The sequence below is a fragment of the Salarias fasciatus genome (assembly GCF_902148845.1).
Source record: "Salarias fasciatus chromosome 7 unlocalized genomic scaffold, fSalaFa1.1 super_scaffold_4, whole genome shotgun sequence".
In the NCBI taxonomy this organism is placed as follows: Eukaryota; Metazoa; Chordata; class Actinopteri; order Blenniiformes; family Blenniidae; genus Salarias; species Salarias fasciatus.
Genome location: NW_021941229.1, coordinates 21,231,826 through 21,244,624, shown reverse-complemented (window position 1 = coordinate 21,244,624; position 12,799 = coordinate 21,231,826). Strand labels below are relative to the sequence as shown.

The 12,799-nt window shown below is 42.9% G+C and overlaps 1 protein-coding gene across 4 annotated transcripts in view; it reads right to left on the bottom strand.

Moving 5' to 3' along the window:
• The window catches only part of arhgef28a (Rho guanine nucleotide exchange factor (GEF) 28a), a 44,148-nt gene extending 32,626 nt beyond the window's left edge, over window positions 1–11,522 (bottom strand). For all 4 annotated transcript variants that reach the window (XM_030085027.1, XM_030085029.1, XM_030085028.1 and 1 more), the window contains exons 1-4: window positions 11,357–11,522; window positions 7,175–7,229; window positions 1,668–1,812; window positions 1,214–1,582 (exon numbers count right to left, since the gene is read on the bottom strand). In XM_030085027.1, coding sequence (XP_029940887.1) covers window positions 1,214–1,582; window positions 1,668–1,812; window positions 7,175–7,207 — 547 coding nt within the window. In that variant the 5' untranslated portion in view covers window positions 7,208–7,229; window positions 11,357–11,522. The remainder of the gene's footprint in view (window positions 1–1,213; window positions 1,583–1,667; window positions 1,813–7,174; window positions 7,230–11,356) is intronic.
• Window positions 11,523–12,799: the final 1,277 nt, after the last annotated feature.

The following is a 12,799-nucleotide window of genomic DNA, read 5'->3' as shown; positions in this document are numbered from 1 at the left end:
AAACATTTATGAATGTGATTGCAATTTTTGTTATTTTAGTTCTTTAACGATTTTAGCTGTTTTACTTATTTTAGCCTTTTTAGCCATTCTGACTCTTCCTGCATTTTCTCTGTTTTTTTATGTATAGTTAAACGGTTCTGTTTATTTTAGCCATTTTCGATGTCATCTTCTTCAGCCATTTACCTATTGAAGCCATCTTAATACAGGTGCCCTTTGTTAAAAACAGAGCAGCCTGGAAAATAAAAAGCATGAAAAAAGGTAATTATCATTTTCTAAAAGCTTCATGGAGGCCCTTCAGAAAAATGCACTGAGCCTTTTGCATTTAATAAGATCCTACAGGTACGAGCAGCACTTCTATCAGTCCTCACTGAAAGCCTCATGGGGCATACAGTTTATATCGTGTAAGAATCTTGTTTCGATTTTTAATAAGTTCTGCATATGGATGACGCTTCAGTCAAGTCTCAGCTGTTTTACCTACATTTGATTCTCGACCGCCTTAACCACTAAACTACACATTATGTCCGTCCAAAATAAAATATTGTTGTGAAAGTCATCAGTTAACAATATTCAGTCCAACTGGATGAGCTACTTCTGTATCTTTGAGTTAAAATATTCAACGCTTGTTCAATTTCTTCATAATTTCTCAGTAAAGAGTTTTGAATCTAAGAAGCAGTCTAAAGAAAAACACAACGGATCTGAACATGGCCAACAAAAAGTACTTCTGTGCTGAGTTAGACAAATGTCTTTTTTGTTGGGTGGGGGAACAAACTCTTTCTGAATGAAACTCAAACAACAGCAGAAAAAAATCCATGGGAACCTTTAGGACTTGCAGAGTTGCTGCAATGAAAGCTTTTTTTTTCCCATCTTCAGAGCAGAGGGGAATCCCTGACATTTGACATCTGTGGGTCACTCAGGAAGTAGGAAAGCATAAACTGGAACATGAGAGCTCAGACCAGCTCTGGCTTCCTGGATCCGAAGAGAAAAATAGTGGATTTTTCTAAGAAACTGAAATGAGTCCACATAGACTCTTTTGTCCTGAACGTGCTTTGCTTGATTAAAACTGTTTCTGAGTTTAAATCTGTCTCACCACACAGGATGTACATTTTGTACTTTAGCTGTCACCAAAAATAACAATGGCCGTCAGTCAGCAGTTCCAATCCACCTTCAGCAAGTAGAAATAAGCTGGTGACTTTACAGTCTCACTTCCTGTTACCTTCACTTGGCTGACCGCTGGGGTTTTTCCACTCTGGAGGGTAATCCATGTTAGCCAGAGCCTGTGTGATCTTCGTGTCCAGCGTCCTCAGCCCCTCGCCATCCTGTCCGAGAGGAATGTCCTGCTCGCTGCAGTCTGATCGCGCAGCAAGGTCCTCTTCAGCGGCCCTCCCTGCCCACACAGGGAACCTCTTCAGGACCTCCAGATAGCTCTCGGGGACAACCTGGTCTTTGTGTGCACTGAGGTACTCCGCCACTTCCTGGGCGACGTCCCTGAGGAATTGAAGAGATGCTCCACCCTCGCACGGCGCGACTTGGTCGTCAAGGTACAGGTACGGAGTTACAGAGGCAACTTCCACGAGATCGTGGCCTGAGGGAGAAAAAAAAAATCATCAGAAATCTTAAAAGTTAAAGAGGAAACTTTCAAACAGAAAAAGCTGGATTGAAGGACATACCTGGAACTGTGAAGCTAAGGGTCAGCCCATCGGCGGCTAATTTAGCGGCGGTAACGTGTTTGAGTCTGGAGCCCTGGACGACGACAAAGAATTCTGCATCTGGAGGAGCTCCGGCCTGCAGCTTCACATGGGCCTCCACTTGCCCCTAGAAAGGATCATGGAAATTCATCTTTTAAATGCCCCAAATACACATGATCATATTATGACCATTAACACTGGAGAGCGCACGGACATTCACACATACAGAAAACAAAGTTGGATTGCTATTAGAAGTGACTCAACAAAAAACTATCAACTCCTGGGAGAATTTGGATTGGCTGTGATGACTATCCAGAAGAAACTGGGGCAAAAACAACAACAAAGATAACAGACTGCTTCGCTTCTAATTGCCGATTGGAGCTGATGTATATCAGGGGCAAGAGAAAGAGCACTGTTATCTGCAAGCAGATTTTAATGTCTGCTCTTCATTATCTCAACACACGACAACATTATCGCCTATTCACTGGAAATCATGCAGCAAACGGCACAAAAAAAGCAGAAGTAGAACAAGAAAGACAAGTTATTTTATTTTGCCTGATTTCGTAACCCCTCCCCAACGTCAGATTGATTATCTAATCTTGAAATCTTCGACCTTGTGTGAAATTAGCCTCAACTTGTTATTTTTTCTGGCATCTAATCCTCACAACTGTCCGTGTGTCAGATGTTGCGAGCCGAGGGAAAGATGGTACATTGTGTCACGCAGAGAGCCGAAACGGACAAAAATACTTTTTTCTTCAAAGATATTGACCTTTGTGAGATTACACTCCAGGCTTGTGCAATATCCTTATCTTGTCCTTTTTGGTGCTTAACGTTGGGATTTCTTTGTGATTTATGGGCGCATCCCTTATCTCTCCTCTGTTTTGATACCTTCAGCTGAGGCATCAGTCGTGTTTCATTGTAATCTTTGCTCACTTCGCTCTGATAAAAATGTTCGCTCTCGCTTTTATTTCTACTACAAAACCTCAAGATAAGATTTGTTTGCTCCTGATTGCTCAAAGAAACATTTTAACTGAGCGTGAATGTTAAATTTGGACTCCCTGACCGAAACTGATGGCTTCATTTTCCAAACCTGTGTTGATACATTTAGCTTAGATAACCAAAGATCCAGTTTCTCAGCTAACAGCAATAAAATCTGCAAACGATAACGCATGCTGCCTGTCCATTCAAAGTGATAAAACATCACTCCTTCATTTATCTCATTTCACGTGAAAACTTTGAGCTTTTCAGAGTCGCACAGGTGCAGAAAGGCCGGCGAGCTCTTGCGTTATCAGGCCGTCGGTGTGGATTGACTGGAGCTGCCGTTGCTCATCTTGCTGAGTGTGCTAAGTGGCTAACTGCACTGCCACTTAGTGCGCACGCACGTTATCGCTGATTGTTTTTCCACATAGCTAAAAGATAAGATGTCATCCTGTGGTTTGCCTTTGCCAGGACTCCTGACGTTCTCCGGGGCGAGACGGTCACCGCCGGCACGAAACGCTCATTCAGAAAAGCGAATGAGACCAAATTTATTCACATTTATTCAGTTTCCGCTCTGCACACTGGTGTCAACTTCCAAACTACATGTTAAAAGTCAATCTATCCACTCTGTTTTATCTATTTTCAATCTGCTCCACGGCTATTTGTATTAAATTTCCATGAAAAAAACAAACAAAGAAGCGAATATGATCTTGTCGCTTTATTATCTTCAATTTTGCTTTCCCTCCTCCAGGGATACGAGCGCTTCCTCTTATTTGTGTCAACACAGCAGCAGCCTGAGATAATATTGCTTTATACAGGCACAATTTGATCAGACAGGGTTTTCTTGATCCGAGCTGCACCTCCTGAGCCTTGGGGACGAGGAAGGAGGACGACTGGGCTGTGATAAGACGTCAGGCCGATGTGATCTATGGCCTTTCCTCCGCAGGCTGATCCAGTAACAATGAAATATTCAGCACCTTGTGGTTGCACCTCATGCCTCCCATATGGGCAGTTTTCAGTAAAAGCATAATGTAATTACGGAATGTAAGAGGTTTGGACGTGAAATCTAAAAGGCATTTGTTTGTATTTTCCTGTTCATATCAGAAACACTAAAACCCAACAATAAAACCTTGTCCAGGTTTTATTACTTCCACACACTGTTGTCCATTCATTCGGCGGGGGAAAAACAACATCATATCTGCTGCCCGGTCTCCAGGAAACCGGCAGTCATCAGCTCTGGAGAGCTTCGCCACGATCTCTGGAGTGCAACACGCAGGTGACGTCAGGGGAGCGAGATCAGTGCCGCTCCAACAACAAAAACAGCTCCAATAACAGCCGGTCCTCCTCGGCTGGGAGGCAGCCTGACGTCAACGCGTCGCATGCTAGGATTTCAGTTGAGAAAACGACACAAAAGGACATTTGATGTCAATGGGAAGAGTTGAACTTTGCACTGAACTCCGCTGTAATCCCCAAAGAATTCAATCGCAGTCACTGTAAATCAGCCTAACTTGACGGGTTTGCTTTGATCATTAAAAGAAAAAAAAAAAAAAAAAGGCACAATAGAGGGCACGGAGAGCCGACATGCTTGAGGATCGTTTTCATTTCACAAACATTCACACACTTTTTTTTTTCCCCAATCTTAAAACGTATTTAAGATGCCAGGGTTTCACAGTTGCCACTTTAGCGTCTTCACGTCTGAACGAAAGGAAAAGTGATTGGATTAACGACGGTGACAGCAGCGAGGACGGAGCTGTGGGCCCTTTCTCATACCGAGCTGAGACACATACCTCCGATTTAATGTGCTGTGCAAACGAAACACTAATAACGACTCCACTTGTCAGAAATGGGCGGCTCGTAAAGCTGGTGAGGAGCTACAAAGCGTTTCACAAGTACAGAGCTGGCACCGGACTCATTGTTACATAATATCATCGGGCACGGAGAAAAAAAGGAGAATTATCAGGTCTGGTGTTGATATTATGTCTGCAGCATTTGAGAAAGTTACCGTGATAAGAGTGCCTATCTACTGGTTCAAGGAAAAGATTTCCTTTTTTTTTTTTTTTTTAATGACTCACTGGTTTTTTTACTTGATCGATAAACAATGAAAAAGATACTACATATCTCGCACTATGAAACCACATTGCCATTGTAGAAACGGAGAAATGGATACTCCTAAAGTTATGTGTTGGTGAAAAAGTAGCAGGACTTGTCGAGCCGAAGAGCCGCTGGAGAAGCACAAGGTAGCCTTGCTGGAGCTTTGTGTCTACAGATAACACAGGTGACGACAGCAAGCGGGGCTTTAATAAAGGCAAAAGGGGGAAATGTTTCAGCTGTTTGATACCTTCTAGACAGTAAACTGACTGCAAAGCTCAGCATGTGGAAGGAAACATGAAATACATCAGATTATGGATTTTAGGATAGGAATTGAGAAACCAGAACACTGTAGCTTCTCCGCTGACTTTGACATTGACTTTGGATTTATCTGAACTCGTAATAGCCATAACTACTTCTGCCTCTCTTTGTGCTACTTTATCTGGCAGCGTTGTAGACAGAAGAACAGCTGGAAACTTTCAATGGAAATTGTTTAACTGCACATCCAGCTACAGCAATAATATAACTATATCCTGTCTGTTATGAGCCTGTAACTGATACAAGTCAATGCACTGAAAAGGAAAATCAATTTGTGTCTGGAAGACCATTTCTTTGTTGTAACAATGTTTCTAATCAAACCCACATCGCAGAAAGATCGATTATTTGTGAAGACCATGCATTTGTGGGATGAGCAGCTGAACTCCAGATGCTTGGTGATGTTTTGTTGATTCATCAAACTTTTACATTTCCAAAATATTTAGCTTGTTCAGACTTCGAAGATTCAATCCAACCAAAAAAAAAGAAGAATCCACAGCAAACATAAACTGTTTGACACTGGCAGGTAATCCACAAACTCAGCTCAGCTGCTCATCCCACAAATGCACGCTCCTCACGAATGTCACCGCAGTTAAAAGAGAGAGAAGTTTGCATGTTCTCCCCGTTCTTGCACATGCTTTTTCCTGGATATTCCTGCTCACTGGGGCGAATGCTCAGCGGATGGCTGTCAGCCTTTTCTGTGTTGGCGTGAAACCAGTTCAGGATGTACCAGCTGTTCACGTGTTTCTGGCTGGGAGAAGCTCCGGCCTCTGTTCTCATGTCTCCAGACTGAGATAAAGTAAGACGAATGCAGAGAGTCAAGGAACACAAACATCAGAAGCGAAACCACTTAACTTATCTGACATTCGCACTACGTTTATCTCCAACAGGTCTTTTATCTCCGGACAAAATTAATGCCTGGATGAAAAGCCTTTGGAATCCGTTACATACTTACAAGAGTCTGTTTTTCACTAATCGTAGAGAAACAAATCCACTCTGACATGACGTCTTCAGCCAACAAAGCACAGTCAAATTTCCTTAAACATGGGAACTCCAACATTTCTCTGGCTGCCATTCAATGTAGCCATTTATCCGCAGATGCCGTATCTGCCACGGACCTGACACTTGTGTTGCATGTGTGGAGGTACGCCGTAAAACTTTACTGGGCGCGCTACAATAGCAGCCTTTATATCACAGCAGTGTGCCACAGCCGGTCCGCACAAAGCCCGGCATTCAAATCTGGATCTCATTGAGCGGTGAGAGTTGCTCCTGTTGAGCTGTGACCCTGGAGGGTGGAGACGCCACTTCCTCTGAACGGAGAGGTGCACGTCTGAGTGGTGCAGCGCCCGTAATGATTCACACGTCTGGCTTTCGGACCGGTCCTCCGTCGGCCCCTTCGGAGCGGGCGGAGGCAAAGGTTTCAGACGGAAGACCACCACCCCCACCCCCACCCCCTCCTCTAAAACTGGTGACACAGCAAAACAAGCAGACACTCTGCCTAGCAGAAATCTGGCAACGCTTCAGTAACCAGCCCACCCAGGCTTCCACACACACACACACACACACACACACAGACAAGAATAGGGGCGAGAGACAAAGGGAAAGGCGGGAGCGAGAAAGAGAGAGACGTAAGGGAAAGGAAGGCAGATGGAAGATGTGAAAGTAGTTAAGAAAAACAAAGTTCTACTATGTCACACAATAATCCAAACACACCTGCACACGCTGCGCTCCCAACATACCTCCGAAAGAAAAATGTGTATTTATATAATTCGTAAAAGTGGGTGGGTTTAGTCCTCAAAAAGCACCAAACGGGTGTAGTATTCCGCTATTCTTGCTCCCATGCTGCCATGCTTTGAGGCCCTCGTCATTTGGTGAGCAGGTTGAGTAAGGCCCGGCGTCCCAGGGGACTGAAACCCTCCTGGCTTGGGTTTCACCGGCGACACAAGGCTTATCGGTCAACCAGTGCAACACCGGGAGCATCAGAGAGACTAAGGTGTTCTACTTCTGGTAATAAAAAAAAAAAAGAGAAACAACAGGCAGTCAACAGGCGCCTCTGTTGGACCACCAGCACGCCAGACACCTGCAGAGCAAAGCCTCCAGCCACTTACGTATAAAGGCACCTCTCTTCTGTTCACTTCCATTTTCTCGCCATCCACCAGGCACCTGGAGAGGAAACAAGGCATGTTACTGCAGTGTCGGGTATCAGTGCTAACCTGTGGGTGACCGACTAACACCAGTCTAATTTTTCCCATGTCACATTTAAATCTATCACTTCTTTCACCGTACAATCATTTGTTACACCGATGTAATTAATCCTCGAAGCTGAGAACCGCTTGTCTCTTATATTCTACAATCACAACACTATGTTGCTAAATACTGGGTTGCAACTACTTTCATTCTTTGTCGCTTAACTTCCTCAGATATTTCAGTCCATACTCGTGTAAAGGAATCATGTAAAAATGGTATTGATTGTTCAAGAACGTCAGTCTCCTTTTCTATCGCATCCACCACAAAATCCACACTAGATTTAAATCTGGCACTATGCAGTGATGTAGTGGTTCTATCTCTCTCGCCCTCCAGACAGAATACCCCGCTCTGGAGTCCAGGCCTGCCTTGCTGTGTGATAGGTGCATGTTCTCCATGCGTGTGGGTTCTCCCCGAATACTCCGGTTTCCTCCCGCAGTCTAAAAACATGCTTGACGTTAATTGCTGACTTTAAAATTGCACGTCGGAGTGAATGTAAGTGTGATTGTCTCTCTGTGTTTGCTTTGAATACTGTGCAATAGTTTGTATATACCTTGAATTCCAGATTTTATTTATTGCTAAAAACTGAGGCTGTGATAAATGCTTAGTACACTGACGTTATCCACCAGTGTGCCTGCAGATACAAGCAGCTGCTGGAACTACAACGACCAACTGAGAGGGCAGGAGGAGGAGGAGCTGTAACTGTATCGTCAGCACACACCTGATCCGCTGTGACTTCACTCTCAGCCGTGAATAGTGCATGACTTCAAAGCTTCACAACAGCGTCAGCTCCGCACCGAGTCTAGACACTCATCTGCATCAGCTGAGGCCGCCAGAACAAGCGCTCCCACGTCACTCCCGGGGTTTAACAGATGGTTTTTATTGATGTTTGTTTCTTATATCTGCGTTGTGGGGCCATCACTGAAACTTTAACGGTAGACTTGGTCACTTTTGTCCTTCACATCCAGGTTCCCCATACTGAAGAACAAAACAACCCCGTTCACCACCGTGAAGGAAAAATCATCCTAATTAAGAATACAGTTGAGAGGTTTTTGCTGTGAAGTATTAGAACAGAAACGTTACGTCTCCATGAGATTTCATAACATCCTATTGTTAATTCATAATCTTGAATACAGTGTTAATCCAAACTGGACTTTTTTTCCCTTTACGCCCTTGCCTATGTTAGCTCCTGTGGATCAGTTGAGTCTTTCTCAGTAAAAGTACTTTTGACTGACTGTGTTCTTATAAACGTTCATTAAATAAAAATGGATTGAAGCGACTTGTTTAACGATAGGCGTGTCCACTCCTTTTGGAAAGATTTATACAATATCACGGAGTGTATGAAGAAATTTCCTATCTTGAGAAATATTTATAAGAAGAGACATGTGTAGGAGAGATCAACGTAAATCTACAGTTTATCCCAAAAGCGATGGATATATGGTCGAGGTCAGTACTTCATGGGCTCCAGTAAACGTATCTCACACACCAAACGTATCCCATCAGGCCTTTATGGAGGTTTGCACTCCAAGAGCCCAGCCCCCAACAAACAAACAACCCCCCTGGACCAAATGTTACAGTTTGCTGTTAGTCTCTCCTCACTCGTTTAGCTGGCAGATGGAGAAACGCGATCGGTCACTCCCGAGAACGCAGCTTCACTGCCGAAGTCCAGGAGCATTACGCCATGGCGTTGCGCTTCATGACGTAAGACTGGCGTGCAGCTGTACAGCCGCGTAAACCCAAACCGCGAGGCCACTTTAGCACAGTGAAGTCGGCCGTTTGCGGACTTGAGTCGTCTGCAATCCTGCAGTAAAAACACTTCAAAAACTGACTTGTTCAGAGGCAGCACAGGGAGATGGAGGATGTTGCAATCATCATATCAGAAAGTTCCTGGTTGGAAGCTTGTGGCTGAATAAGCCTTTCTGTGCAGAGTTTGCATGTTATCTTGTCTTTTAACTTCCTCCCACGACCCAACAGCACGCTGCCCCCACCAACACATGTTGATACACTAATGGCAATTTTAAGAATATTTTAAGATTTCACTCTACAAGAAGAAATTACTTCACTCCTAAGAAAATGTACCCAGAGAAAAACAGGCCCTAAGCCCAAACTGAGAACACTTTTGTTGTGAGACAAGCAAGTAAATCACTGTATAATCTTTCTTTTTCTTTAATAAACACTCTTTTAAATTGGCCCTAGGTGTGTTTGCCATGTGATAGACTGGACACCTATCCAGGGTGTGCATTGCCAGTAAGCTGGGATGGGCACGAGAAAATACAATCTGGTTTGAAAAGAACCATTCTGGAAGAAATATGGATGAATGAGCTTGCTTTGAAAAAAAAAAAAAAAATCAGTGACCTTTACGGAGTGACCTATTTCTTTTCAAAAAAAAAAAAAATTCCAGTGAAGGTGGGCTTCATGGCTCATAGCTTGGTTTTACCCACTTGGTTCCACTGAAGTGAATGGAACGCTGTAATTAATCAATTAACAGGTGCAGCCCATTACTTTTATCCGCACTGTTTCAGTAAATGAAAAACAATCTTCATTGTAACTGTAGGGCGTTCTGTCTCTTTGACCTTATTCGGCCCCAAGATTACTTATATTTATATAATGAAGAAAAAAAGACACACCGCAAACCCACAACAATAAAAGATTTAACCATATGGCTGGTCATATTACGCTGACTGGTGCCCTTTGGGTTTATCTGACAGTGATATCACCATCACATTTAGACACTGGCCAAAGGGCATTTTATCAATAGTCTTGGGTGTCCATCTCTGTTTTTAATCCTATTCATATCCATGGGGTTATCCTATTGTAATCTGGAACCAGAGACGGTTTATATGTCATCCTGTAGAATAAACGCTGTCTTGAGTTCGCAGGTTTCGCCCCATTAGGTCAACAGAGACGTGAAGGTTTTTGTTTGCTTTTCTTTGTTGAGAGTCTAATGAAACAAGTCGAGAGCCGTCTGGATTTGAGTTACTTAAGCTCAAACAATTCGACTGTCTGCTGGTTATAAAACGCAGACACTGTGATCATCCTGTGAGGATGAACCCTAAATCCAGCGTCTATTTATTCCAGTGAGCAAATAAAAAGTGTGTCAGTCATTGTCCTCAGCTTGACTTCAATGTGAAGGAGGAACCTGACCTGGCTCGGGGCCATGCGCTCCATAATAGAGCGTGAGAAAAGAGATTACACATAAAGAAGAGAACGCATGCTGTCAAAAAGCATTTAGGAAACTTCTTGACGTCCAACTATGCAAATAGTTTGTAGACTTGAGCAAGTAGAGCCTGTAATCCTTAGATTTTTGTGAAGTATCCGATGACTGTATGCTCTGAGTCACCTCACAGCATGGCGAACTGCCATCAGCTATGGGGTGGATGAAAAGATGACTTGGAAAGACTCATCCTTGGGTAATTATAACGTGCTGTACATGTGTGTACAAGTCTAAAAACTATTATTCTTAATGCATCTGTCAGAGGGAGCCAGGAGGAGAACTGCACACCTTGGCAATGCAACAGCGCCTTTGCAACTTCTTGCAGTATGAAGGTTTCCCTGCAGACTATTGATAAAGTGAAAGGATTTTCACTTTGTGTCACATGATAAGGCGTGGAATAAGTAATAAGTTGTGATAGATTTTGACTCAAGGTGATTTGCCTCAGTTTGTGAAAGTTTGATCATACAAAGAAGGAAACTGAGGCTGCAATTGGCACTCAAATGTACTCTCCAGAACAATAATTGACCTTGACTGTTTTCACTCACAGTAGTCAGCAACCAAAGCAAAAACACTGAATTCAAGTGTTTCATAAGTGAGAAAAATGGGCTCCGATTCAACATTTTGAGACTAAAGCAGAAAAAAATGATGCCACGTGAACGCACCAGCCTTTTTTCCCTTTCTTGAACCAGACTTTATGAATCAATGAACCGACAGGACACCTCAAAGTTTAATGAAACAATGCTGCAAAAAAAGCTTGCAGACCGCACAGTTACATAAAATAGTGTATTTGACAAGAAACTTTTAAAGTGAGAATGAATCAGCTTGCCATTACCTGCTGTCGTCTCTTCTCCTCCGCGCTCTGCCCGACCTCTCGTAAAACCGACCGAAAACGTTCCTCCGCGGCTTGTTTTCGGCGCTGAGTAACTAATTACTCTTTAATTCATCTATTTATCCGCCTTTTTCCTCATGAGCCGTCGCAGCTTCATCCGCCCACGCCGTATTCTCCTGCGGCCGAGAGTCGGTTTGGAGTTTGTTTTGCAGGTGTCGCCAGTCTGCAGCAGCTTCTGTGGTCCAGCCCCCTTCACACACGCACGCACGCACGCACACACACACACACACACACACACACACACACACGCACGCGCGCACGCGCACACACACACACACACACGACACGATATCTTGTACTGTATATAAAAAATACCTATAAATTCATAAAACTATAATCACGTGCTCTCCCATGTCCAATTTAATGTGATTCAAAGCTGTTTAAATTGCAGCCAATCAGAGAGCAGTCCGAGTGACGTCACTCACACTTGCCCGAGCTTGTAATGTAAACAAAGAAACAACCGACACGTTGAGTCCACGGCGGCGTGGAAACGACAAGCAGCCACACTCAGCGGCGACTGCACTTCTTCCACGCTGATTACATCCCGCTCTGAGTATTTAATGTCCGTTACAGATTACATGACTCAACAGTTCCGAGTTCTGAATGCATGGCATGAGTGATACTTCTTTTTTTTGTTTCCTTGCATGTTTGTTTGGTTGTGTTTATCGGTGTGGTAACGTTTTTGTGTAACCTGATTTTGAGTGCAGAAATTGTGAAAGATATGCAATTGAAAGTCCTAAAATTCTTGCAACCACACCCCAGTGTCAAACCCGTTTTATTTTAAAGAAACCAGTGCATCTCTCCAATATTGCTTTCAAATCACTGCTTTTATGTGAAATGCAGGAGGGTAATTTTTTAAATCCTTAGCAGGGAACCTATTGAAATCAAAGTTTTATGGGCGTGTAATGAAACAATTTTCAATTTTCATATTTTATTAAAATAACTATAACTGATAGATGATAAATAGATAGAAAGAGCGATACATAGATAGATAATCTATAAGTGTAGGATTAATTATCATTTATAGTTTAAAATAAAATGACATTCAATTTCTTTCTGAATTTTCATGTGGATTAATGAATGATCAAGTTATATAAAAATTATCTATGACTTACTGAACAAGTAGGCCTAAGTAATATACGAGTCAAAGCAAGAGAAAATAAATCATCACTAAGTTTGATTAGAGGTTTAAAGAACAAGTTTTCCTAATATTCACAAACGCTCAAACCCCATGGTACACCTATATTTCAACTGCAATAGCAAAACTATTCAATAATGTCTTCAGTGGTTGGTTGAAATTTACTCTTTCAAACAAATCTACTTGGGCACGCAAAGTGGAAACATAAACTGTTTTAACAGGAAGAAGCCTGTTGATCCAGAGTCAGA